This window comes from Spea bombifrons, chromosome 5 (genome assembly GCF_027358695.1).
Source record: "Spea bombifrons isolate aSpeBom1 chromosome 5, aSpeBom1.2.pri, whole genome shotgun sequence".
Lineage (NCBI taxonomy): Eukaryota > Metazoa > Chordata > Amphibia > Anura > Pelobatidae > Spea > Spea bombifrons.
Genome location: NC_071091.1, coordinates 79,888,100 through 79,916,086, shown reverse-complemented (window position 1 = coordinate 79,916,086; position 27,987 = coordinate 79,888,100). Strand labels below are relative to the sequence as shown.

Below are 27,987 nucleotides of genomic sequence, written 5' to 3'. Positions count from 1 at the left end.
GATACAGAGCTACATTTTTTTTTATTATTGAATGTCTACTGTCGTTATTGCACGTTTCTTTTTTCTCCGATACGTAACATATTTTTACCTGGTGCCTACAAGTGGTCTAAGATGTAAATTAAACTTGGCTTTGAGTACAGCAACACTTAGAGGTTTTTTGTATTTTTTATTTGATTAGCATTTTGAGTTCTCTTGGAAGCAAAGTGCTTTTGGAGCACCTTTTTAATATCGCGCACTTGACATTTTTTCCGTTGCCTCTCCTTGTTTAGCCATGTTCAATGCCTGCCAGGATGTAGAGGCTCCTTCAAGCAATGTCAAAGCTTTGAGTTTGATGTGTGGCAGGGATGCTAAGGACTGCACTGCAACTAACTGGATCGAGTACATGTTCAATGAGGATAACGGTCAAATTCCCTTCACTATCACCCCTATCTTCTCCGGTAGGTTGAAGCAGACGCAGAGTACTCAGCTATTCCCGAGCAGCCTGCTTTTGACTGACCTAAAGTGACCATTGCCAATTTGTACTTAGGACAAGTTCTCACTAAAAACAGGGTTCTAAGGGGCTAGTAGAACGATAGCCTGTAGCAGCTGTTATGTTTATGACATGAGACATATACACATCCTTACACTAGCTGACGGAGTGGTACAACGCAGGCCCCTTCTAATACAGATCATACAGATTTAACAATCACCTCAATAACTCTAATGTGGATCCAGCAAAGTCTTGGTGAGTCTTCTTGAGGCATCTATTATCAACCAAGTCTGCACTGGTGGCCATAATAAGCAACTTGATGATCACTTGACTACGTAAATCTTGTACAGGAACAGCTATTTCTGACTGAATGCATGCATTTGGGCTGTTAAACCATAGGAACAAATCTGTTATTTTGTTTAAAAAGTCACCTGTGTCTTAACCCAAGACTTCTACTGTCCTGTAGAATATAAGGAATCCTTCTGGAGAAAAGGCTCAATGTTCTGGTGACGCATACTTATGATTTCTTTCTGATCGTTCTGGGATTGATTGTGTTTATATATTTACATTCTAGATGTGCCCTTTCATCAGATGATTCCAATGAACAATGCCACCAAGGGATGCGATGAGGCTGTGGATGAAGATGGGGCTCCTTGCAGTTGTCAGGACTGCACTCTTATGTGTGGGAACACACCCCAGCCTCCTCCACCCCCTGCACCCTGGCTTATTTTTGGTTTGGATGCAATGGTTGTCATCATGTGGATAACGTATGTTGTGTTCTTGCTCCTCTTTTCTGCGGTTGTCATTTGCTCCTGGTGTTACAGGTATGTCCACGGCAAGATTTGCATTTCACCACTAGCTTTAAATGTGGCTTATGTTTTCAGAGATGTAACTTGTATTCATTAGAAACCAGATTTTATATTAACTAAAATCTATCAACTGTCATGATTCCAATGTTGATTAGAATGCTGGACAGTCAATAGAATATTCCAAATACAGGAAGTCCTTCTACTAAATACAGGAAGTCCTTCTACTAAATACAGGGAAGTCCTTTTACTAAAGACAGGCAATGTAAAGCTTCTGGAACCACCATTCCATATCTGTTATCATCCCGATGTCAAACGGTAGTATTACGATTTCCCCCTGTTCTTTTTCAGCCAAATACACAGATAACAGGTTTTGTTTTAGGTTTGTATCCCAAAATAAACCTTGGGGAACTTTAATGAGAAGTAGCCGAAGGAGAACTCATACTATAAGTTTATAAAATCTTGCTTATTGAAGCTTTTAAGGCGTGTTTTTTAATTGCATTACCATTGAACTTGATCCATAACGATTAAATATCAGTATGATCTTTTAGCATAATTTATGTTTAAGCTATTTTTTTTTACCTGTTTGCTTGTGATCTCTAGCTAATAAATATTTGTCTCATTCATAATTGCAGAAAAAAGAACATCATATCTGAGTATGCTCCAATTGATAGTAATTTGGCATATTCTGTAAATTCTACGCCTATAGCAGGTATGCTTTCTGTTTTATTTATATATTTATATATATATATATATATATATATATATATATATATGTATATATATATATATATATATATATATACATATATTACCATTGACCAGTAAACAAAACATATGAGCACAGAGTACGTTTAACTTGTCACCGTACGTATTCTTGCTAGACTTTAAATATGGTAATAAATGAATATATGATCAGTTGTAGAAGGTTAAAGATGAATTGTCATTTTTCCAATTACACTTTGTGCCGGGTTAAAGACGCAGAAGCGCCTACATTTACTTCAACTGAAATTCAAAATGGCATATAGGCCCTAGCTATATATCTTCTATATATAAAGATTTTTACAGATATTGATGGCAGATAAGGACCATTCACTCCATGTAGTCTGTGGTTTTTATATATTACCTATTTATAAATAAATACTAAAGCAGTGTTTCCAAGCTTTTTTAAGCGGATGCCTACACACCATTCAGAGTCATAGGTTGGTTGGTTCGAATAAACAGTGTGCGGTGAAGGGACGTTTTTCGTTTTTTCATAGGTATGTGAAACATAGGCTACAGCAGAGTCATATAAATTACATTGATAGCAACTATTTATTCTGTATTGTGCCGTATATTGCAGTTCTCTTAGCTGTTGGGTGAATATGTGGCACCATTAGCACCATTACCACTACAGCTACAAACAGGTCTTCAGCCGTGTAAATGTTCACTTTATAGTTATGTTCTGTTTGTTCATGCTAAGCACTTTCTCAGTTCAGTTTGGATATTGTCTGGTCAAAAAAAAATCATGAATTGTCACGTCCTCTTTTGCCTGATGTAGGAACGCCATCCAGCTGTGAAACATGCGGAGAAAGACTGGAGAATTGCCTGAGAGTGGCCTTCACAAAATGGGGTGTATTCTGTGTCCGAAACCCATTTATTGTTATTTTCTTCTCTGTGGTTGCAATTGCCGCCTGCTGTTCTGGGCTCAGATACGCAAAGCTCACTACAGACCCTGTGGAGCTCTGGTCTGATCCACACAGCGTAGCTCGCAAAGAGAAGGATTACTTTGACACGCACTTTGGACCTTTCTTCCGTACTGAGCAGCTCATCATCACTGCCCCCAACAGCCACGGAGAGATCTACTCACCATATCCATCAGGAAGTGATGTTCCTTTTGGTCCACCTCTAGTTTTAGACATTTTACTCGAGGTAATCAAGTTGTGGTCACTGTATTACGCTTACTCTTTGTAGGGGGGGAAAATTAGTTTTGGCACAAGATTACTTGATTTTTACGTTCTTTGAATGAATACAGAAACCTCTCTATAGTATAACACATAATGACGAAACAATGCAAAGATGTGTAATTGCTGTTGTAATCCTTGTTTGAAAATGCTGGAACGTCGACGGAAGTTTATGATGTTCCGTTTGCTCTCGAATGAAGACTAATGACTTTCTGTTGCCATTCATCAGGTCCTGGAACTCCAAAATGCCATTGAAAATATAACCGCTACATACAATAATGAAAGTATAATGCTGAAGGACATCTGTATGGCACCATTGGCTCCATATAATAACAACTGCACCATTCTCAGTGTGCTGAATTATTTCCAGAACAGTTACTCAGTCTTGAATCATGTTGAGAGAGACGAGTTCTTTGTGATTGCAGATTATCATACTCATTTCCTATTCTGTGTGCAGTAAGTTGTCTCCTTCTTTTTTTGTGTGGGGCCAAAATTGCATCTGTTTTCTTCTCAGTTGTCCTAAAATTAAATAATGTCGCTTAAAGGGTAAAGCACAGTATGTGATGGTAAAGCTCTACAAGATTATTGTCCCCACAGAGTCTGAAGTGTGAAACTGACAAGTCAGATGTATGCTGCCCCTTACTTGACCATGCATAACTCCTTCAGAATCTCAGGCATTGTCACAAAGGCTTTTACATTATTGTTTCATCCTACTGCTCCATTATATGTTATAGGATGTAAGAAGCTTCATCATAGTGATATAACTGTATTAGGAAAACAATTTGATTATTTATAGATCAAAATGTAGCTTCTATGTAAATTCAGCACCTGTTAAAATGATGTGGAATTATTGCCTTTTCATCTTCTAGGTCCCCAGCATCTTTGAATGACACAACAGCTCTGCATGACCCCTGCTTAGGTACATTTGGAGGGCCCATCTTCCCATGGCTGGTACTTGGAGGCTATGATGGTGCGTAAAGAGTTCTAAATTCCAAACATTTGACTTTTGTTTTCCTCTTTATTATTATTATTATTTATTATTACTGTTCACTGGTTTTTTTTCTACCTTGTTTGTTTACCTAATTTATTGTGTTGGTACTTCACCACATATGTTTTAAGTGAGTCCTTAACAGTTACTCCCCTCCTGTAGAGTAACCATTTAACAGGCATCAATAGATCATTAGCTGTCCATTACATAAGCTTTTTTCCTTAGTTTTTGTTTTGCTTTTTTACTATTCCATTAAACTATAAAAAACATTCTGTTCTTTGATTTGTAGGTGATAATTATAACAATGCAACAGCTCTTGTGATCACTTTCCCGGTGAACAACTTCCACAATGATTCAGAGAAAATAAAGAAAGCAAAGGCGTGGGAACAGGAGTAAGTTTTGTGATTAACGCTATATATATATATATATATATATATATATATATATATATATATATATATATATATATATATATATAATAGTGACTTATTGTATCTCTAGTTATTCTTCATTCCCAAAATCTGTATAATTTGAATTGTATTACAATTATGTATTTTATCAATGTATACATTTTTCATATATATATATATATATATATATATATATATATATATATATATATAATATTATTTAATACCTAAAATATTACTACAGTGTTTCTGATCTGAAATATTTTGTGTCTCCAAGATTTATCAGTTTTGTGAAAAATTACAACAATTCAAATCTGAGCATTTCGTTCTCTGCGGAGAGGAGCATTGAAGATGAGATTAATCGTGAAAGCACCAGTGATGTGTCTACTGTCCTGATAAGTTATGCTTTAATGTTTGTATACATCTCCTTGGCCTTGGGTAACATCAACCAATGGAGCAGGATTTTGGTATGCAGTATTTAATATTTGGTTTTCTTTCTGTGAATATTGTGGGGGGTTTTGCCATTGGCGTTTTTGTGAAACTCCATTTTTTTAACGTTAACTGACTTTTCCATTCTCTTACCCATCAGGTTGACTCCAAGATTACCCTGGGTACGGCAGGCATTCTGATTGTGCTCAGCTCTGTAGTGTGCTCCATTGGTATCTTCAGCTATATTGGGGTTCCGCTCACTCTGATCGTAATAGAGGTTATACCTTTTCTGGTCCTTGCCGTTGGTGTGGACAACATATATATCATTGTACAAACCCTGCAGGTATGCATTTTATAATGGTAGTGTGTTCATACAATTTTGTGCTGTGCTAACATAGATTTCCAACAGTTTTCCACGTAAATCAACCCTCCTTTGCGTGGTACAACTACAACTTTCATTCTTGGCTAACCAACCTGGTACTCTCAGGAACCGGACTCCTCTTTTTTGTTTGTTCTGGTCTGCAACATAATGTTGTTTTTTATCAGGAAAGTAAATCAAATAATGAAATGACTCTAGCGTCTTTAGAAGACATTGACTTGATTTCAAAACTACAGCCTTATTTGATGTTTTTGCTATTTCAGTTTACTTACACCTTTTTCTGGTCTTTTACAGAGAGATGAGCGTCTTCAAGGGGAAACTCTTGATCAGCAGATTGGCAGAGTCTTGGGTGAAGTTGCTCCAAGCATATTCTTGTCGGCTTTTGCAGAAACTGTTGCCTTCTTCTTAGGTAATGATTATGCAAAAATATTCCTATGGAAATATGACAAGGTTTGCTACATGTTTAACTTTTGTATGGAAATTATATAACTTGTTTCACTTCTGTACATGTTGCATGTGGAGGAAAATATGGCGATACCTTGTTGCCATGTGAAATGCTAAGGCTTTTTATTATTATTATTTGACTACATAAAAAAAAAAAGGTTTCCTTGATGCCTTTAATTTATCTGAGAGAAATGATTATTGCATTATCTTGAAGTAACATAAGGTGTTCTTGACCCTTCTCAGGCGGTTTATCCTCCATGCCAGCTGTCCGCACGTTCTCACTCTTCGCAGGGTTGGCGGTGTTCTTGGACTTCCTACTTCAGATCACCTGCTTTGTGAGCCTCCTTGGTTTGGACATTAGACGCCAAGAGGTGAATTGATTGGTTGGGAGTAAAATCCCCCAGGTCAAAACGTGTTTCTTTTCACAATCTTTTATACATTGACTGAAATAATCTATGGAAAAGATATATATATGTGTAGAGATAAATGTTTTTTTATATCTATAGCTGTTGATCTGTTTTTTGTTTTTTTTACTTTTTACATGTTGGCAACAAATTGTATCATTCAGTAGACAGCAAAAGTCAGGAATTTACCAAACAATAATGAAACCTTGTTCAACCATTTGCACCGTGTTAATAATAGTGTAATTGATTTCAACTACGTAGCGTTATTGATTGAATTCAGTTTGTGTTTGTCTCTTAAATGCATCTCCGTAATGCAGTATTGAATACACATTTTAAATACAGACACACACGTATAAAAAGCTTAGAAGTTTAGTATATATAGTCATCAAGTGTAGTTTGGATGTAAATGAAAAGAAAGTGGCCAAGAATATGTTGAATGATTGAGAAGACCTACTTTGCATCTTGGGAGGTTTAATGCTCCCCGATTTATTGTGTGGGGTTTTTTTCTGATGTATTTTTCTTTTAACATGTAGAAAAATCGCTTGGACGTCCTCTGCTGTTTCCCAGGCTGTAACCAAAGCAGTGGGGCTGAGAAATCCCAGAGCTGGGTTTTTCTGTTCTTCAAAAAGCTGTTCTCCCCAGCGTTGATGAAGAACTGGGTGCGGCCCATAGTGGTATGTATTCACGTATTTCAGCCCATGTTCGCTTAATAAAGCTTATAAGTATCCTGTGTTTGTCTTCCTGATTGTTTTCTAGATGCCAAAATGTTGATTGAAAGCTGCTCTTAATTCCACGGTATAGCATTAAAGAGTGCTGCATAAGAAATGCTGTTTCTTGTATTACTATTTCCTATCTGGGCTTATCCACTGAAGTAGGAGTTTCAATTTACTAAATTCATAATACATGATGAAGGGTTTCTTCTCGGCAAGTAGTGTTGAGGATTCAAGTATTCATTATACAGGGCCAGACAAGCTTGCTGGGAGAACCCTGTATAGTGATGATTGTAATGATTGAAACCACAACTCTCTCTCCAACTCCTGCTTTAATGAATGTACCTCTCTCTCTACAGTTGATAACCAAGAGCGCACATGTTTTATGTTGAGAGACTGCGGTTTGGTGTTGTTTCTATGAATAATGAGACCTGCCTTGAAATAAGTAGTATGTTCTTAAGAATATTATGTGCCGCTATACAATTCGCTACTGCCCCATCACCATTAGCTGTGTGCCTGTCTTCCAGATATCTGTTTTCGTGGGCATCCTGTCCTTCAGTATTGCTGTGATGAATAAAGTGGAGGTCGGTCTGGATCAGTCTTTGTCGATGCCTGATGTAAGTTAACTCGAACAATAGGATTTCAATAACAAAGTTCACGTTAAATTACAGCATTCAGAATATGTTAAGAAAACATGTTAAATCACATTGCCGGTTTCCTTTCTCACAAGTGGCGAATGAGCAAAACAAAATATAGCCAAAGTGCTTTAAGTGAAAAATAATTATATCCAGCGCCACAAAATAAACCCTACCAAAAAAAGATAGGCTTAGGTAAAGTGTCGCAAAAAAGGAATGTTATAGTAACAAAAGTATGTTAAAGGTTCAGTATAAGAGAAGTAAAGTCCTGTACAAAAATTCAGACAAAGCTGATTAGACCCATCACAACCATTTTAAACCGACCTTCATGTGAATCATGTGAACATCTTCATGCCATCGCACTTAATGTGGCGAACCCTGTATCTATAAGGTATCGTGCGCTGATAGTCATTGCCGTCTCCAGTAGGAAAGCTCTTTTGGACCCACGCATCTGTTTTATTCTTCAGGATTCGTATATGCTGCGTTATTTTGATTCTCTCAGTAAGTACCTGCACACTGGTCCTCCCGTGTATTTTGTGGTTGAGGAAGGACATGATTACACCACAAAAGAAGGACAGGCCATGGTTTGCGGCGGCGCGGGATGTAATAACAATTCTCTGGTGCAGCAAGTTTACAATGCAGCACAATTGGCCAACTAGTGAGTATAATATTGCGTGCGCTGTGTTTAACATGGATTGACAAAAAAGGAGTTTATTTATACAAACGTATAATGATGCAAAGCTTGAATCCTGATCACAATAGCAACAAAAATAGAAGTCCAGTCTGAAATATTCCATACTTTGCAATTCCAATACTCCTTACTAAAACCGCAGTTTATACATAAACCCCAGTGAGTGGAAACATCAAGCCAGTTAAGCCATGCCTAATATTCACTTTTGTCATGGATTCAGCACAAAGGTCGGCTATCCTCCATCCTCCTGGCTCGATGACTACTTTGACTGGGTGAAGCCTCAATCTACCTGTTGCCGCGTATATAACAGCACAGGGCAGTTCTGCAACGCTTCAGGTAACTCCCATCAGCATATGGGAACCACATTCGTGTTGTACTGGATGCGTCTACACTAAATTGAATCATTTATACAACTGATATGCTGTTCGCTGTTGGAAGAATCCAAATATAAAACCGAACCATATGTATTACATATAAATTTTTATATACTATGACTTAATAGGGGCTTTTTTTTGGTGTTGACCTCTTTTATGCTTATTTGGTGTGTTTATATTATCAGACACCTGGTGTTTAAACATCAGAAAATTATAAAAAAAAAATCAGAAGGTTTTCCTGTTAGCATCTGATGTGTTTTGTTTTTCCCCCAGTTGTTGATCCACAGTGCATGCGTTGCCGTCCTTATACGCAAGAAGGAAAGAGGAAGCCAGTTGGGGAAGAGTTTATGCAGTTCCTTCCCATGTTCCTTTCTGATAATCCTAACCCCAAATGTGGAAAAGGGTAAGATTACCATTGCCTGTATGGTATTAGGATGACTTTAACCCCTTCAATACCAGTTTTTGGTACCTCAAAGCCCAGAGCAATTTTACCATTTTTGGGGTATTTCGGTTTAGCGATGATTCTCTTTTCCTGTGAATAGTGCACCCATATAAACCATATATTGTTTTTTCAAGGAGAGATAGAGCTTTCGTTTGATACCATAGTTGGATGATTAGCTGAAAATTTAGAATGAGAATTGTAGTAAAAACTAGCAAAGATTTGAAAAATAAACAAATTTTTTTTTTTTACATTTTCCCTCTGAATCCTCACGAAATTAGGTAAAGTGATGGAAAATCCCCTCCAAGTTTATTAATTCAGGTGTCCTGATTTCAGAAATACCCAATTTATATAGATTTTCCAGACTTTCCCAGCACCAGGGAGCATACTATTAGGTGTACAATTTTGTATAATTTTTATGCCTATGGCTTAACGGGTTTGGGGGTTGTGAACGGGGGCAGGAGGGTTATACTGGCTAGATGTTATGCTAGGGCAATGGGAATTAAGGTTTTTTAATATTTTTTTTTATCTTTTTTTATATATATATATATATTTTTTTTAAAAAAAAATCTGCTTTTCTCTTTCAGGACAGGAGGGGGAGTGAGAGACATGGTTTCTCACTCCCCTCCCCGCGATCCCCCTGCACCAAGCACTTTCAACTGTAACAGCTTACTGGCTTTCATGCCGGAAGCTGTTACGGGAGATCGGGCAGCAGAAAGCCGGCGATTCCTTGACGCTGCACGAAGGGTTGGATGTACCGGGACGTCCATAGTGGTTTCTTAGTGGGCGTGTTTTGGACGTCCCGGTATGTCTATAGGGGAATGAAGGGGTTAAACAATGCTGCTTATTTATGCCAGTGGAACCAGTGTACAGGGATGTGATCATAATTTTTTTTTTCTTCAGATTATTAATGCAAAAAATGGAACTATAAAAAGCATACTATTTATTTATGTGTAATAACATCCTTTAAGAGTAACATTGCCTTCAAATTAGAGAATTTGTAAAACACACATACAGGGCATCTTCGGTCACTTCCGCATTTCTGTGTTCAAAAGCATTGTCTAGTATTTACAAATGCTCCATGTTCTTGGAGAACCAGCTTCTGGGCAGATTTAAAACAAAGGGTTCTTTGGCAAAATGTATTACAAATATTTATTAGCAGCTGAATCACGGCTATTAAGCTTCTTCTGAACTTCCTTAAGTTTTTGGGTTTCTTTCCCTAAATTTAAACCAAAATAAACTTTTCCCCATCTTCTCCTTAGTGGGCATGCGGCTTACGGTACAGCAGTTGACCTTCTCAACAATGACACAGCGGTGGGTGCCACCTACTTCATGACTTATCACACCATCCTGAAGAATTCTTCAGACTTTATTGATGCCATGGCAAAAGCTCGAATCATAGCCAAGAATATTACTGACAGCATTGCCGTCCCTGGGAAAAACTACAGCGTCTTCCCTTACAGGTACTTCCATGTTGCGTTACTTTCCTGTTTAAGAGAATTGCCAAAGTGTGGCAGTTTTGTATATAATCCTGATTGCCAAAAATAGAATACAAACATTGAATGCAATGGCTGGAAGTTGCCTTTTATGTTTTAAATCTAACAGATTTGGAAAAAAGCTTTAGCTATTTTATGTTGCATATTGCCCGAGAGCTTGTAGATTATATGGGTTGTTTTGATATTTTGTAGAATGTCCGACGTCAAGATTATTTTCCGCCACTCTGTACAAGGCCTGATTGCATGCTTTGTCTATGATATACATAATAACGCTTCTTGTCTGTCTTAAGGACAATGGGCGGTCCCTAAACCCATTGAAAACAATGCCTTTTGAGCCCGTTTGTCATTAAGGGGTTAAAACACTTCGACACTATCAGCTGCTAATTGTCACTCTCCTCCCTCATTTGCAGCGTTTTCTATGTGTTCTATGAACAGTATTTAACCATTGTGGATGATACCATCTTTAACCTTTGCCTGTCATTGGCTGCAATATTCTTTGTGTCGGTGATACTGCTCGGCTTTGAAATTTGGTCCTCGTTTCTGATGTGCGTCACAATTTCCATGATCCTTGTCAATATGTTCGGAGTGATGTGGCTCTGGGGCATCAACTTGAATGCTGTATCTCTCGTGAACTTGGTTATGGTGAGTTATACATTATGAGTTCAAGCTATGTTTTTTTTTTAAAGACCATTCAGGCAGGTCCTTTTTCCATGTTAATTGCACATTCAAGTTTGTTCCAACGCATGTTACTGCACGATATGGAAGAACAATAAATGGCCAGCCAAGATGAGCCAAATGCTTCAGATATGTGTGCAGGAGATGGTGTTTTTCAGTTAGCTAACTATGTGTGTCTATCTTTATTTGTGTTGTTGCTTTACCTGCTTCAGTTGCAAATAATGCGTTACCTTAACCAAAAGTCACACCTGCTGCAGTGTCCCTGGTGGTGCATTGTAATGGAAGTGGAGGTCTATCCTGATACCGGCACGGACCTCTGCACCATCAGATCTTCATTTTCAGTGCTTTGTCTGATGCCAGGTTCTGGTATAAGCCAGGGACTGTGGCTGCTGCCTTGCTTATTTTGTGTTCATTTTTATGCATTTCAGCTTTTTTTCCATTCGTATAAAAACTCATTTCTGAAGCACAGAACATGCTTTATAATAAAAAACACATATATGGTATATGCACTACTTTGAACAATCCCTAGAACAATTTATTTTCACATTGGTACATTATGCGCCCCTGTTCCTTCTTAAATTTTATTATTCAATCATATTTTGTTCCTCTCCCTTGCAGTGCTGCGGCATCTCCGTGGAATTTTGCAGCCACATAACCAGAGCGTTCTCAGTGAGCACAAAGGGAAACCGAGTGCAGCGAGCGCAGGATGCATTGGCCAATATGGGCAGCTCAGTAAGTCTGCAACAAGGTTCAATTTCGGATTGTTGTCATTTGAGGCCTGGCCCTAACTTTTTAATAGGGCTTGCGTTTTGTTGTGTTTTTGTAGGCTTTAACTTAAACTATAGAAAAATATATTGTTTTCTATGTAAACCTAGCAACGTTTTCATGCTGTTGACATCATGAATTGTTTGTCTTCCATCATATAGTGATAGAGCTCAAAGTGCTAGTGGGTTAGTCTATTGCTTACTTTGGAGGACATATCTTGTGTAGAACATGTTGGGCTTTAACCACAAAGCCCTACCAAGACTGAAGCAGCTAAAAACTGCAGTTTGGTTCAGTTTTCCTATACATGGATACATACTATATATATATATATATATATATATATATATATATATATATATATATATATATATATGACTTCACTTTTTTCCTTAATGATCCAAACACTCATATAGCCGTATCTGGTAACAGGAATAAACGTGGTGTTCTCCTTATAGCTTCAGTGATGTTAATTGTGATGTCTTCTTCCCGTAGGTTTATAGTGGAATCACACTGACAAAGTTTGTTGGTATCGGAGTGCTGGGGTTCTCGAAGTCTCAGATATTTAAGATCTTCTACTTCAGGATGTATCTGCCGATGGTGCTCCTGGGGGCCGCCCACGGTTTAATATTTCTACCTGTTCTTCTTAGCTACATAGGTGAGTGCAGCGAGGGTGATGCTGATGAACAATGATGCACTCTGCAAAAGCACTAATAAATATTGTTTGCTGTAATTTAATACAAAGCTTAAACTACGCCTTCACAGCCAGTAAAAAATAAGGTGCTATAGACTTAATCACATTACACAATAATATTCTTTACGCTTTATTTGAGCAACCTTGAGCGATGCGGAACACTGGATCGACATAATTGTGTAATGGAGTCTTCAGTTGAAACCTTTTTAATTGAGCCAACGCTTTTTATGCCCTCATAAACAAATGATTTCAGCAGCGTCAGTGTGTATAATTATAAATAATACATATACACCAAACAAAGGCAAAAAAAGGATTTCAAATAGAGCAATTTTTTAATACAAAACCCCTGTGTCTGTTCCAGCCCCTGTTGGGTTTTACACTTGTATAACTAAATGCAGCCATAGAAACTCCTTTCCTGCTACATAGAAATAATTCCCTAATTATGTAATCATGGATAAGTATTCCGGAGCGCTAAACTGTCCTGAAGGAAATGGGGAGTTCCGTTAATGGATTTGTGTCGCTAAGCTCGAGGACATGCTGGTTACGCGTTTGAGACACGGATGTCTGTTTACTTTTGGTAAAACCTGGCCTTCTATAAACACCAACGTGCGCTTGGTAACCTCTCCTTCCCTTCTCCAAATACCAGAGCTGATAATGGTTGGTTTAGTGAATAGACATGTTGCCCGTTCTTCCATGATTCTAGCAGGTGAATTCACTGAAGCAGAAGTCTTCTTTTCCAGCTCAGTCACTTTACTTTTATGAAGGGCCAACCCTGACAAGTCTGTCTTGCGAGACTGAGCTTAATACTTAGTTCAATCAACTAGAGGACTTGAGAAATCTTAATTATGCATTATACAGGGCCAGCCAAGCTCAGAGGCTGGCCCTTCATATGGTTCAGTGAAAACCATACGTCTGTGAATTCCTGTGTCTGTGAATAATTCCTTTGTCTTTTGCAATAGACCTATTGAGTGATCAGTGTCTACAACTGTGTTAACTGGTCTGTTAATGTGAGCAAAGATTTCCAGGGGCATGTTCTCATTGGGAAAGGCGAGGGAATTTGCGATGGTGTTTATGCACCATAATTCCACAAATCCTTTAAACTTTGGCTGCTTGAATATGTATTCCGCTGCTGTAGAGCATTAGGAAGCAGAGGAAGAAAGATTAGAAACAAACATGCAGACCGACAGAGTGTCACAGAAATCCAGGCATCCATAAATAAGAACACTTTGCGCAGGATTTAAACTCCTCTCTTCCCAAGGAGGGAAATCTGTCCTGTTCATCACTCCTAAACATCTCTCAAAGGAGGTTGTGTGAGTTCACTGAACACTGAAGCCGCTCTAAAGGTTATTAGCGAGGGATGAAAGTCCATTTAATAACCATAACATTCTGCGTGAATAAAAACGCCGATATCAAAGGGCTCGAAGATTGTACACAGTCTGCTTAGGTGATGGCTTGTGCTGTTTAATGGGTCTTGAAGAAAAGATTTATGCATATGCCTGTTTAAACATACTATGTGGGGTGCCTTGTGTTACCCACAATTTTACTTAATTATGTACTACTAACTTCTACCACACGTTGGAAATGACCACTTGTGTATAGGACAAGGTTGTTTTTTATTTATTAAACTGTCCTATTGAAATTTGTCATCTACTCTTTAGACAGGTCTTAAAAGGTTTCCCCCCTTTTTCCTCTACGCAGGACCAAAAGTGAATAAAGCCAAGGCCCAAGCCGCACTGTTAAGATCCAGAGGAACAGAACAAGAGAGACTTCTTAACCACTAACGTGACTTCAGTGATCATCCTCGTTCCGAGAAACAGCATCAAAGAATACTTGTGATCATCCACAAAGCTTGCAGCTGCTATGTCTCAGGAATAGATACTTCCATGAAGCAGTCAGTGTTAACATGCTATTTTTTTGTACATAGAAGTTACATTTTCTTAGGTTTGTATTTTCCATACATTGTTCAATGGATAGGGAAACCACCTATTTGTTTAATATAGAGTGCAAAAACCAATGCAATTTTTCCTGCAGCAGTTTCTAATCCAATGCATAAAATATATTTTAGTAATTTGTTTGCTAAAAAAAAAAAGTATTTTCTTTTTATAAAGGATAAAAGAGGAAACCTCACATTTTTCTAATAGGTAGCAGAAGCTGCATGGACTTTATTTGTTATAATAAATAGAACTTTCTACAGCACTGGATGGGAGATACGTCAGCAGGTGGGAAGTTTAAGCAATGCCTGATCACCAAACAGCTGTTTGAATGAAGTCACGTGGTCTTCACAATGCTCACCTGCAGAAAGAACAGTCAGATGGGCATCATAATGCCAAAGCTTCAGACATGCGTGGTTTTTTTTTTTTTTTTTAAACAAAACAGGATTGCATTTAAACTTTTTTTCCACTACTTTTAAGGGATAATACTGGACCGTTTCTCATTGTATTAAAAATGTATAAAATGAATGAGTCTGTGTGATCTGAAAAATATTCATCCACTTTAATCGGCGATTTGCATGAAAATGTTCCCAGTGAAATCCATAGGACTTTGCACACATGTGCATGGGTTCTGCACAAACCCCCCCCCCAGCAAGAAAGGGGCAAATGCAGAATCACACATGGGCAGAAACAGTTATTGATATCGGTGGACCACTCTAATATGCATTATTTTGAAAAGACTCCTGTCTAGGACATTAGTTTGCCTTTGAGTATGCCCTTAAACAAGCTAACCCAAGTATGCAAGAAGGGCTGAGTTGGCATTACACCATACAGTTAAGCCACTGGGCCAAGATGGATCAAAGCCAATTTGCCTTTGTGGGTATTGAGATTTGCCTTTCACTCATGAGAATATTTAAATAAATCTGCAAACTCAGGGCTTAGTGACTAAAGCATGTGAAAACCAAAGTTTAGCCTGTCCACTGGGATATATTTTCTAACCAACTAGGGAGTTTGCCAGAGAGAAGAACATTTCCTGGTGGAAAAATACATTACTTCCAGCCAACCACAGTTGGTTTCTCCCAGATGTACAGGTCATTTGATGCAGTTAACATGGGGAGCTCACCTTCATTAGGGCCAAATCTATAATAACTGGACATATTTCACAAAAATAATGTCTGAGTAGAGAATTTATATTTGGCAAGTTCAGTTGCTTTTGGGGTCTATCTGTCATGGTTGTTCCCATCCATGGTCTGAAGACACCCAACTGGGGACAGTATTGTGTACAATGTTAAAATGAAAGTTGCAAACGTAGAGCATAAATGTGTTCTACACACCTGGGGTGAAATTAGGATTTCCTCGCAGACGCTGGTTTCTTTGTTCAAAGAAGCGGAATACTGTGTAAAAAAGCATATCATCGCTGGTCTGCTTTGCAGCATCCAGAAACTTGCGGGCAGACACATTGTCCTGCCCTCCAATGCTCCTCACAAACCTCAAGGCAGCCAGAACTTGATGTTTGGACAAAAGGACCTCTATGATCTCATCATTAGCTGTGGAAAGTCTCTGAAAAGACAAAAAATATGCACAGTTCTATAATGCAACCCGTATGAACCTAGAAGAGCTACAGTCATGCAACATAACTGCTAATCTATGCATTTTTATTATTTATATTTTTGTGGAAAACAGATGACAGATGGAAAAACCTAAATCTGAACAATTAAAGGGAATTTATCACAACTAGATTAATTAAAACTATATATGGTGTATGCATTTTGTTTGGAAATCTATAATTAGTTTGGAAATATCTCACAGAAGTTTGATTCCTTCTCCTCACCTACCTCTAAAAGGCTGTCTGAAGCAATCAACAACAAATTGCATTTTTTTCCCCAGGATCTGTCTAATTATTCCTCCATGTTAACTTATTACTAAGGGTTCATAAAACCAAACAGCATTCTGCAGAACCTAGAGACAGATATCCCCATTAAGCTACCCACCCAGTAGTAGTCTGAGAGCTTCATCACAAGGACACTAGTGACAGAAGCCACACAAGACAGAACTGCCAACTTACAGCCCCAAAAAGCTAGACAGACAGGAGTCAGGTCCTCTGCTGATTGAGGAAACAAGGGAGATGTCAATGAAAGGTGGGGTAGCTGGATCAGCTAGGAGTAGAGACATCTTAAATTCTCAACATGGGGTGTTTGGACTCCGGTGATCCTCAATCAGTGCGGTTTAATGTAACTACGGTAGGTTTTAGATTAGTAAACTAGAAAGATATCTAGAAGAGTATTTGATGGCCTGAATATCTCGTGAATGAGTCTAGCAGAAATTGTTTGAAAGATGTTCAGCTGAAAGGCTGCATTAAACTTGTCATTAAGACTGGGAAAATGGAAGCCACGGTGGTAATCCGCAGAAGAAGGAAGCATTTATGAACCATAAACACTGAGGAAGATAAATATAAAGCTTAAGCATGCACACGAAGAATTGCTAGATGCACCAAAGCACACAGAGGAGAACAAACATATAAAAGTGAAAAGGAGAAAATATAAACAAATGAAGCCAAATGAAGGGGGGGTGAAGGGAAGTGACCAATGTAAAAAATAGATCCATGGGACCTGATGGGATATACCCAAAGTTACTAAAAAAGAGCATTCTGGCAAATGGAGTTATTCAGTCACACTCGACAGGGATAGTTTCAGAAGACTGGATTTCAGCAATTGTAGTGACGCTTCACAAAAGGGTAGCAGGGTTGGGAATATTCATTAAATCCAGGCTAAAGAACAGGATTGTTAAATATCTGGATTTATATGGTTTGCATAATCACAAACAGCACAGGTTTACTACAGGGAGATCTAAACTAGATCTAAGACAAGACCAAGTAGGAGCAGCAGACAATGTAGATTTCACCAAGATATTTCACACTGTCCCTTATAGAAGACACAAAAGAGATAAAAGTGTTTGGGCTTGGATGTTAAAATAGCTGAATGGATATTGTAGTTATGTGTGTATATATCAAGGTGTTATTACTAGTGGGATCACTCAGGGAGTGATACATTTTAATACGTTGTATTAATAATGTTACAAAGAGGTCTGAAATGTAAGGTATGTCTTGTTGCAGACAAATGCTGTAATCTAAGACTAGAGGGCCAGAGATTTACGCTGGTATGGGTGGTATGTAAGTGGAACAGCCTCCCAGCAGAAGTGGCAGAGGAGAGGTGAGAGAGTATGCACAAAGCAAGATTGGAGTGGCTTAAGAAAAAAGTTAAATATCCAAGAATTAATCAAATTCCCGGTCTCATGGTTACAGGGGTTTCCATGCCGTAAACATACCTTTAACATGTCAAGAGAAAGTTGATGAGCTGGTGGATACACACTCTCCAAAGACAACAGAAGACAAGCCTGCAGGCAAAATAAAATGATGTCTATTTTGGGAGTCCTTTGCTTTCTGACCAGCCACAGCTGAAAGGCTGAGCTGACCAACTGCTGTATCACAAGCGAATAGTCCATAAAAACGCGAGGAAAGGCAATCAAATAATTTTTACGTTAAATGCAGCGGGAAGTTTATCAACAAAGATACAAGATGCAAATGTCACAAAGACAAAAGATGGAAATGTGAGTGAAATGCTGGATCTAGCATGAGTGAGCGCTGAAGAACATACCAGAGGTTTGGAGTCGCTGAGGACGTGGTACTGGAGGAACTGATGCAGCATGTAGAAGAGGTTATGCTGCACAAGGGTTTTGATCACCAGCTCATACAGGTAATGCTAAAAAGGAAAACGGAGATACTGTCAAAAGCTTTGCTATACATTGCATCTTATATAAAAGGAGCGCTACAGCACATATTTTCATATTAAATGCATACTGGAGTCCGTTTTGCATGGGGACTCTACTGCATTTTTTAGACCATGCGCACATTACCTGCACTGGTATCTGGAACTGGTTGAGGGAGCGGATGTATTCCATCAGAACAGCAGTTATGAACTTGTGAGGGGCTTCCTAGAAATGGACAATACAGTGTTACAATTATACTAACCCAAACTGCAAGGGATAAATATACCTGTCATAATCCCCCCAGAATAATCTCAGATCCTGGGTGGTAAATAAACCAACATAGTGCTTTGCTGAGATGGGCCAATATGCACTCCAAAATGATATCATTCGTGCACTGGTGTCCCCAAAACATGTCATAATGCAGAGTATAAAGTATTTGATGTTACATTTCCTTCATTATGTTTCCTGTGTTTAAGCAAATACAGAAGTGTTGGCGTATAAGGCGAGTTATTATACACATCTGTCCTGGTCCACCTACCTTCAAGTCCGTGAAGACAGACAAAACATGGGTGTACATGTCCGACTGGTCTACGACAGCCTGGCCTCGCACTGGTCTTTTCAGGAGAGCATTGCTTCGACCCTGGCTCGTCTCAACTGCCTGGATATAAAAAAAAATAAACAATAAAAACGTTCCTCCATTGCCAACATCACAATATATTTATATGTATTACATTACAATGAAGTTTCAAAGCTCAGATAGTTTTAACATCTCTATACATATAATGGCTTTCTCAAAATGAGAACTGACAGTCATGTCTTAGTAAATAAAACTAAGCCTATCGTCCAAATATCAACATTAGTTTAAAAAAAATTAAGCAGCTACGACAAATAGCTGAAAGAGAAATGTGATATTACTACAACAACTACATTTATAAATATAAAAAAGTAGAATAAAACGGCAGAAAGAGAAACGGGTAATCCCCTTACCAATGTGTAGCTGTGCTCCGCATCCAGGTATTTTTTATATTCACTGTTGAGTTTGTCAAACACTGTAGCAATAACTGGTAATGGCGACCTATCCGGTCCCGTCAACACTATAGAGAACAGAACATTATTACGTGTATTATTGGCTATTCAGCAAATGCACCAACACAGCCACTGAAACTCACTTTGAGAACACACAGAGAGGATAACAGCTTTGCAATCTTTTCGCTGAAGAAGAAAATCCATTAGCCGTCCTTTGTCGAGAAGCAGGCGGACTATGGGCTGAAGTTTTATCCGTAGATACCAGAGGTATCCTGCAAACAGAACACAATCTCTTATTAAACTGTCAGATAAGATTCTGAGGTCTGCTTTTAAACCGCACATACAGAATACACAATCCAAAACACAAACATTTTCGAACAACGGAGTGCTAGAAATGTCATTATAACAAAAGGACCCAAAATCAAACAGAGAATTCCCAAAACCAAACAACCAACACTTTTCTGCTTCTCCTACAGAAAACCGATGTTCACAATGCTCCCGATGGCGTACGATTCCCATGCTCCAAATCATAATTAGGTCATAAAATGTATTTTGACAGCACACAACATAATTACCTTCGCTGGCGCTAATTATAATATCAGGCTGAAAGACAATCCAAGAAGAGGAATCTGTCTGTTAAAGATAATATTGGAGAACACGAGTGAAACATGACCACAGGCAGCATATAACTTATTCCATTTTGGGCAACAACACCATTTAGAAAAACAAACAATGAAAGTTAGTTGTAAGGACAGTTAGAAAATGTGTGTAGTGTATGCTTTCCAACATGCAGAGGAGACGGGTCTACTTAGACCCTGAAGGAAATTCTACTTCCATTTAATGTCCTATTCTATAGTTTAGCGCTCAATCACTCCCAAACAAGCCAGAGGTCGATATGCCATACAAAGTATCATCTATGCCGCAGAGATGGAAAGGATACAGAGTTTGCATGGAGTAGGGGGTTGTCCTGGCACAGTCGAGGGGACTGCAGAATGAAAAAGAAAAATTACCATATTTCAAAAGCTTTAATATTCTTTAACAGAACAAACCATTTGGATATATAACACTGCGCACACCCCAACTTTAACTTATACAAAACTATCCAGATGGTACACAGACGCATAGGACAGCCAACAGGACAATTCATTTTTCCCAGGACAGTGTAAGCACTGGTACTTTGTAAGGTCCATAGATATTTATTTGCATAAACACGGCAAATTAGCATTTCAGTCCTTAAGTTAAGAATCGTCTACCTAGCGCACAGGTAAAAAAAAATTTCAAGTATGCACATAATCTTGAAAATCAAAAAGTGTTCCTCCTTCAAGTCTCTAAACACCCAGTCCCATCATAGGCAATAATCACACAAATGATCCATACCTGTTAGAGGGATCTGGTAAGGATGTATGGATCGAGGCGGGAGCACAGGCTGGTGCAACATAACATTACCATCACTCTCTCCCCGTAACCGGATATCATATATAACCGATGTCTGAAACACGTAAAAATGATATATAAATTATAGATATTTACAAAATACACCATTAACACACAATCCAGTCTTTCCTATGGGCCCTTTGTTCAGTGAACAACCAAGATCCTCAGACCATCAAACTCCTGTCTTTTCCTTCTGCTATACCCTGGGTTACACCTTACACGCTGAACTGAAATACTATTGCATTTATTCATAAAATCAGCAAATTAAGGGGAGATTTAACTTTGTATTATGGGGCATTATGATAAGCCAACTCTAACAGTTTCTCCGGCAAGAATTCTCTCAATCTCCGGATGTTTACAGGTTTCCTAGGTTTAGATTTAGACCTTTATGATAAACCAGCCTCACCTCTGTGTCCTGGTGATGAACAACCACCAAGTTATCTACAACATTGAGTGCAAACTTCCCTGTCCGGTTGAGTTTCAAGATGTGCATCTTCTTAGGAGAACCTTCCCTGGTGATTATGGAAAAATCAAAAGGAAAACATAAATTACAGCAATGTTTTTTTAGCAGGTTACCATACAGAGTGGAGCACACATTTCTCAGTGTTTCACTGGAGTTTTACAGGAATCAAACCGTTTCTCATCATCCTGAAGAACATATATATATGAGCTCCTATTGTGGCCAGACTACTTTTTCCATAAGAAGTGAATTATTTTCTTCCCTATGCTTTGGAATGGCACCCCCTTTAAAGCTTTCACATGCAAGTCCCATTCCACCAAGACAAATTAGTCTAGGACATTAAAGTAACAGCTGACCTGGGATACTAATCCCTCCTCCCAATTAGAGGTTAATCAAATTACCACTGAAGGTTATTCACGTCAAAGTCAGCTCGTATGTTAAAGGTTTAATGTCCCTTACAACTAAGCAACCCACTATAATAATGTTATGCTGATAAGTTTATGGTGATCCAAACCATTGAATCATTCTTAGTCACAGGGAATGAGTCCGTTTAGAGAACAGTCCACATATATATACCAAGGATATTTAAGAGATGGAAGCAGGTCAGGACCGACTTACCGCGGTAAATGAAACAGAACCACCTCTGCTCCAGCACTGCTAGAAGCCTTCGCATGATGTCTCAGAAACATGACATAAAGCTGGCTGTATCTAGAAAAAGCATCAAAAGACAAGAACAGTATCAGAGAATGCTGGAGGGTCAGCCAAAATCCCCATAAACACAACGTGACAACAAGCAGTTTCCGATGAGAAATGAAAATTCAATTACTTCAAGATTTTATATATTACACAACATAATAACATACATATCATCTCCCTATTTCTACTGGACAGCAAGAGAAAATATAACCAATTTCTGATAGCTTTCCGATTACTCAATTACTAGATGGTGTGAAGTATTGTCACAAGTGCAGGTACCCAAACCTGGTTTAAAGGCTTACAAGCCACTGATAAAACCCTTGGAGGAGGTAGAAGTTCCAGGACCAATTACACATAGACAATGCACAGAGCTTGCAGTTATCGGTATGTTCCCTTCCTCATTAATACACATTTGATACTTACATTGTTGCCATGGCTATGTCTCTTTCAGAAATTTTTATTGTCTTGGCTGTGGGCATTGGCAATTCAATCTCAAATTTTGTCATCTTAGACATGGTTGGACCCTGTTATAAACAAAATGATATATATAAAAATGAGCTAATTTACACTAGAGAACATGCAACATTAAATACTAGCTATCTCTAGGTGGTCTTACCCGTCTGAGGGCGAGATATACACATGGTATTTATAGGGGAATAATATCTCATAGCGGCCCGCTGGACATCGAGGTGTGGCCCTGCATGACAACTGCACTGTAACCATACCTCCAACCAGAGAAGCACGTAAGCGGAAGCACCACTCGTTAATGTTTACCCACGTTAAGGCCTACTGTAGCCGAGAATGGCTGATTTCTAATCGAATATCTACATGGGCATACCAATGGTACATTATGTTACGCAGCTAGAAAAGTTCTGGTTTTCAATGACCCCAAACTTTTGAAAGTTAGCACAGAAAAAACTGCCTCACTCATAATGTTTGCAAGGGTGAGTTAAATGTCATCTGACAAAAGGCGGCATGGATAGGTCATTGCCATAGAAACTAAAAAAAAAAAAAAGGCCTCTTAAAAATGTGTTGTATATTAAGTGATTAAACCTTTAGAGGAAATGATAAAATGTGGGGTTTATTTGGTGATCACACTAGAGAATGCAGTAATGTTTTGACAAAGTGGAACAGGACCTTTAAGTGATAAAGTACAAGAGAAAGGTTACCGAATTGGAAATGTGTATTGTGGCTTAATTAAAACAGTTGATAATGTTTAAGATGTATGTGATTGATGGGGTAACATTTCTACATAGCTTCCTTTAACAGAGAAAATGTTCATAGTGTTGGTGCTGTGTCTCACCTTGAAATGGAAAGGCTGGAGCACATTGCAGTGGTTGGCAGTGGACAGCAGGATGACGCTGCTCTCCGGACAATACATGTACCAGTTTACATTAATACTCTGACTCTTCAACAGCTTCAACGACCGCTTCTCAGGCAAAACCTGAAAAAAACCCCACCAAACTAACTACAACCATGTTCTGAGTCTAAGCCGTTTCTCCAAGAAATAGTGAAGTCCTAAACCATCTGACAGAAAATGGAAATCTATTAAACTAAACGTGAAGCTGCAAATGTCACCTGAAACAGCACTTCAGAGTGTATGTATTCAGCGTAATTCTGGGGGGACCTGCCCTTTGTGGACACTTTTGGACTGGGCTGGGGAGGCAGGAATGCAGCGGGGGTCACATAACTCAATGTTACTTGACCCCATGGTAAAAAGTGAAGCAGCAGTCAGAGAGAAAGCTGCAGTTGGGGTCAGGGGTTGAAGGAGGGAGCAAGTGAGTTATAGAGAGGGTAAGGGGTAAGTATGTATTTACAAATTTGTGAGCATGGATGTGTATGTGTAAATGTATGAGCGTGGGTGTGTGTAAGAGGGAGCACATGTGTGTTAGAATAATGGTGTGTGTGTGTGTGTGAAGTTGTCAGGCCTCCCCTGTGTCACCCTGAACCCCTAGTTCTGTTTTGAAGCATGGAAAGATTATAAAACAGATACAGACAGACATTCGCTTCCCACAAGGCGTTGCACCAGAAACACTGATTGCAGAGTAGCTACATTGTTTGGTGCCCCCCACATACACTCATTTATATAAGAAACTCCCAATATAGCCAACACCATTGTCACAGTCACTCTATTTCCCAAATGTTCATGGTCGCACTGATGAAAATAGACAGTAGCTAAACAACTACAGGTATCCTACCTGGTAAAATTCAATTCCCTGATCAGTTATAAAGACTATCTCACTAGAACTGGTCCAGCAGAATCCCATAATCCGTGAGTTTCTGGTCTTGGAGGGAAAAAAATTAAAAGGCGAGTCAGGGGACAGCATTATTATACAAAATTGTTTCAATTACAATTTATAAACTGAAAAACAGAGCACCATTAAAAGCGCTAAATGTTTCAGCAGGTCCTGTTCCCAGGCTTATTCTTACACATTTAGAATTGTGTCCCAGAACAATGTAAGAGAGTCTGGAAAATACAAGGCCTACTTGGAGTATCTACACACATTGCAGACAATTTTCAACGATATTCTCAAACAAACTGTCAAAAAAAATAGGTTTAACATACACTTTTGCGCATTAAACACACTTATTGTGCCAATGTTTTTGTTGTACATAGAATTAATGTTGTATATAATATGCACCTACCCTTTAAGCATCTTAATATTTAGTAAAATATAGTACGTGTAGACAAGATTCTACACAAGACGTTCAATGGGGTATGTATCATAAAAAATATATTCTTATTAATGTTCTATAAATATGCTTTATATAATCAAAGGATTTAATCAGGTCAAATATTAAAGTTAAAAAGAAGAATTAGTGGAACATAAGTACCTTGCATTCTTGGGAATATTCTAACTGTGAGTAATCTTGAATTAAATTGATGAAATCCTGAGAAACAAAATAGAAGTGTTAAAAGCGTAAATTTTTCCAGACAACAGAAATATTTTTTGTTTGTTTTTTTTTTTAACCAAAATATCTGCCATTTTGAAGGCATTTTTCATTACTCATGTATTTATTATTATTATTATTATTTATTTCAATAGAAAAATGTGTTTGGGTATAGAGTAATTATGTTTGAAATGTAATTTTCATTCATATTTTAAGTAAAGAATTTGTTATTGTCCCATAGTAAACCTGGACGTCACCATTAATTTGAAAGAGATGACATTTTCCTCTAACAGTGTAATAATATGAAAAGACAAAACCCAACACTTAAGGAGCTTTCTTCACAGCATGTCAACCTCTCAGTGTCCATTCTGTGTCACATGACAAATAAGCATTTCCGGAAAAATTATAAATGAAGCAAAATAATTGATTATTTCTGGATAAGGATTGGAGATTATTGTTGTCTTTAGTTATAGAAGTATGTCGAGGATTTTTGTATGTATATCACCGCGTGGGGGACTAGGTAGGTATACTTCTCATGACTACTAATAGATGGACGTACCAATCTCCTAGTCTAAGCAGCGCACTTGGTGTTACACCTGGAGGCCAAACTGAAAGAGTTCCAAAGTATGATTATAGAAGATGGAACAACAAGTATTTGGGGATCAATTGAAATGAATACTCACCACAGTTCTCAACGTCCTCTGCACGGCCAGTATTCTGTTCCCTAAGGAAAACTTTATGCATTTGACTTCTCCTTTGTCCTCCATTCTTAAAACGAGAAAAATGAACAAACTTCTTTAAACGAGAAAAACGAACAAATGCTAAACAATCGATATTTGCGTTGTATGAACATTACCGAAAAGAGATTGGACTTCTGTCTTCTGGTCCTTTGACAACAACGCCAGTGGCTCCTCCAGAACGCACAGCAAATACCTTGAAAAGGATACATTGATACAGTTTAAATACATGGCATCATATGCAGTAAAACTAAATGTCAATACCCAGTGGATAATTAAAGTGTCCATCGGACTTCCAGACGAAGCGTGATTCATTATTCCAGAGAACATGTTTCCGCTGCTCCGGAGTCCATCTAGCCATCGCTAGCTCTTGTGCAAATGCTCGGCCATGGAACAATGGAAACCCATTTGGTGAAGCTCTGTACACCAAGTGCTTCCAGCGGCAATTTAGGAGTGATGCCACAGCATACTGGCGGTTTTCACGCGCTACGCGCTTCAGCTCTCACCATCATTGTGTGTCATCTACCACTTCGCGGCTGAGCTGTGGCAGCTTCTAGACACTTCTACGTGACATTAATAACACGGTGAACTAGGGCAGAACTTTCACAAACTGACTTGTGGCAAAGGTGGCATCCTATGACAGTGCCAAGCCTAAATCACTGAGCTCTACAGTAAGACCCATTCTACTGCCAATGTTTGTCTATGGAGATGGCTGCCTACGTGCTTGATTTTATACACTTGATAGCAATAAGTGTGGCTAAAAAACCTAAATAAATGGTGTATACAACTTTTGGTTGTATAGTCTACATGCTACACACGGCGGCATTGTGGCAGCATTGTGGACTGCACTGGGGTTATTCATGGTGCACGCATGCAAATGCTATGATCTGAGAAACATCAGCCACAATCCAGCGGTCATATTTATAGAATCAAACCCGGACAACTGAAATATTGAAAGCCCCCTTCCCATGGATAGCAATATACATTACATTCGCTACCTTATATGTGTCATACATTGTATTGGATTCTACCATGTGTAAAGTCACACACTCTTCTCCTTTCCCACTATGAACGCCAGTCCTATGAATTTACATACACAATTCATCTCCATCAGTGTTTGAAGTCTCTCTTAAAAGACATCCCTGGCCCTAATCAGTCCTAGCAAAAAAAACAGGTTTTCAAAGCGATCATTTAATTTGTAAAAAACTTACTTATATATTGTCCAATCGAGACAGAGACTCAGATTGGATCCCTACCCTCATCCTATGATACAATATCACGTGCCTCTTATTAGTATTACGTTCCTAATTGGTGATATAACTCAAATTGTAGGAGACAGGACGGGCTCCAGGGATCCGGTTATGACTGGAAGTACTTTTAATAACTATTTTAAACATGCTGGTATATAATGTATCCCACATTCATCTACGCTGGCCTGGCATGTAACCGGTTACTTTTTCTTGATGAGTCAGAAGCGGTCCCGTAAAATGCGGGATCTGCAGGGGTAATCTGTTTTAGAAGGCTTGCATTTGCACAGATCTCCATCCAGGGTTTTAGAAGACGTTTAATACAGTTTAGCACTGAACATTACATTATTTTATTGCATGTTGTTCCAATAGTACAACACGTACGCAGTCGTGTGCTCAGAGGATACACAGAGCTGATTCTTTATGGCAATGCTAATTAAGTCATTTTCTCCTTACCCTTTCATAAATCAGAGGGTCAGGCTATGTCATTAACATTGAGCAATTCTATTGTGTACCGCAGGCAGTATGATGAGCGGTCAGGGTGTTTGTCTAGTAGATTGAGCTAACTTAAAAGAGCGCGAACTCTCAGCTGCCTACATCAGAACTTTTAAACCGTGTTTAATGCGATACTAGTGATAACATATAGTAATAATCATCACTCAGTCTAGGCTGCACTTAGATGTTAATTGTCTGGGAGATATCACTTGTGTTCAGATGGTGGGATGTCACCTGTTTATTAGCCTCATCGAAGAACACGCTGTTGACATTGGTGGCCTTCTCAAACAGCACAGGTCTGTCACTCAGCTCCAGATAATAGTCCTGATCCATGGCTGCACCCTCAGTGACAGGTAGGTAACAGGGGCACAGCCTTCTGTCCGCCTCGGGAAGTGATACCAGAAATCCGGGCAGCCAGATTAAATTACGCTCCGGGGGGGATTATTTCCGTGCACCGCCCAACATTAACCGCAGAGTACCGTTTCTTCTCTTCCCGGTAGGATCCGCTTCCCCTTCCATTGAATACAAACTTCAGGCGTCACTAAAACGTAAGCGA

General features: G+C 38.7%; 2 protein-coding genes across 2 annotated transcripts in view; one reads left to right on the top strand and one right to left on the bottom strand.

The window, feature by feature from the left end:
* The window catches only part of NPC1 (NPC intracellular cholesterol transporter 1), a 27,692-nt gene extending 12,584 nt beyond the window's left edge, over positions 1 to 15,108 (top strand). Inside the window, exons 5-25 of the mRNA XM_053467964.1 lie at positions 270 to 437; positions 1,044 to 1,293; positions 1,911 to 1,987; positions 2,816 to 3,186; positions 3,448 to 3,674; positions 4,088 to 4,188; positions 4,496 to 4,598; positions 4,894 to 5,083; positions 5,206 to 5,388; positions 5,719 to 5,833; positions 6,112 to 6,239; positions 6,806 to 6,946; positions 7,510 to 7,599; positions 8,085 to 8,275; positions 8,529 to 8,644; positions 8,956 to 9,085; positions 10,384 to 10,584; positions 11,028 to 11,259; positions 11,911 to 12,024; positions 12,550 to 12,712; positions 14,447 to 15,108. Of these exons, the coding sequence (XP_053323939.1) occupies positions 270 to 437; positions 1,044 to 1,293; positions 1,911 to 1,987; positions 2,816 to 3,186; positions 3,448 to 3,674; positions 4,088 to 4,188; positions 4,496 to 4,598; positions 4,894 to 5,083; positions 5,206 to 5,388; positions 5,719 to 5,833; positions 6,112 to 6,239; positions 6,806 to 6,946; positions 7,510 to 7,599; positions 8,085 to 8,275; positions 8,529 to 8,644; positions 8,956 to 9,085; positions 10,384 to 10,584; positions 11,028 to 11,259; positions 11,911 to 12,024; positions 12,550 to 12,712; positions 14,447 to 14,529 (3,374 nt within the window). The 3' untranslated portion in view covers positions 14,530 to 15,108. The remainder of the gene's footprint in view (positions 1 to 269; positions 438 to 1,043; positions 1,294 to 1,910; positions 1,988 to 2,815; positions 3,187 to 3,447; positions 3,675 to 4,087; positions 4,189 to 4,495; positions 4,599 to 4,893; positions 5,084 to 5,205; positions 5,389 to 5,718; positions 5,834 to 6,111; positions 6,240 to 6,805; positions 6,947 to 7,509; positions 7,600 to 8,084; positions 8,276 to 8,528; positions 8,645 to 8,955; positions 9,086 to 10,383; positions 10,585 to 11,027; positions 11,260 to 11,910; positions 12,025 to 12,549; positions 12,713 to 14,446) is intronic.
* RMC1 (regulator of MON1-CCZ1) lies at positions 14,878 to 27,987 on the bottom strand. Its single transcript, XM_053467960.1, has 20 exons — positions 27,666 to 27,987; positions 25,809 to 25,885; positions 25,636 to 25,720; positions 24,896 to 24,952; positions 24,259 to 24,345; positions 23,364 to 23,504; positions 22,484 to 22,584; positions 21,983 to 22,072; positions 21,311 to 21,416; positions 20,848 to 20,959; positions 20,411 to 20,455; positions 20,046 to 20,099; positions 19,614 to 19,742; positions 19,432 to 19,538; positions 18,983 to 19,102; positions 18,592 to 18,669; positions 18,333 to 18,437; positions 18,004 to 18,072; positions 16,014 to 16,239; positions 14,878 to 15,040 (listed from the first exon to the last, which is right to left on the bottom strand). The coding sequence occupies exons 1-20, from the start codon at positions 27,762 to 27,764 to the stop codon at positions 14,961 to 14,963; spliced, it is 1,968 nt and encodes a 655-aa protein (XP_053323935.1). The 5' UTR covers positions 27,765 to 27,987; the 3' UTR covers positions 14,878 to 14,960.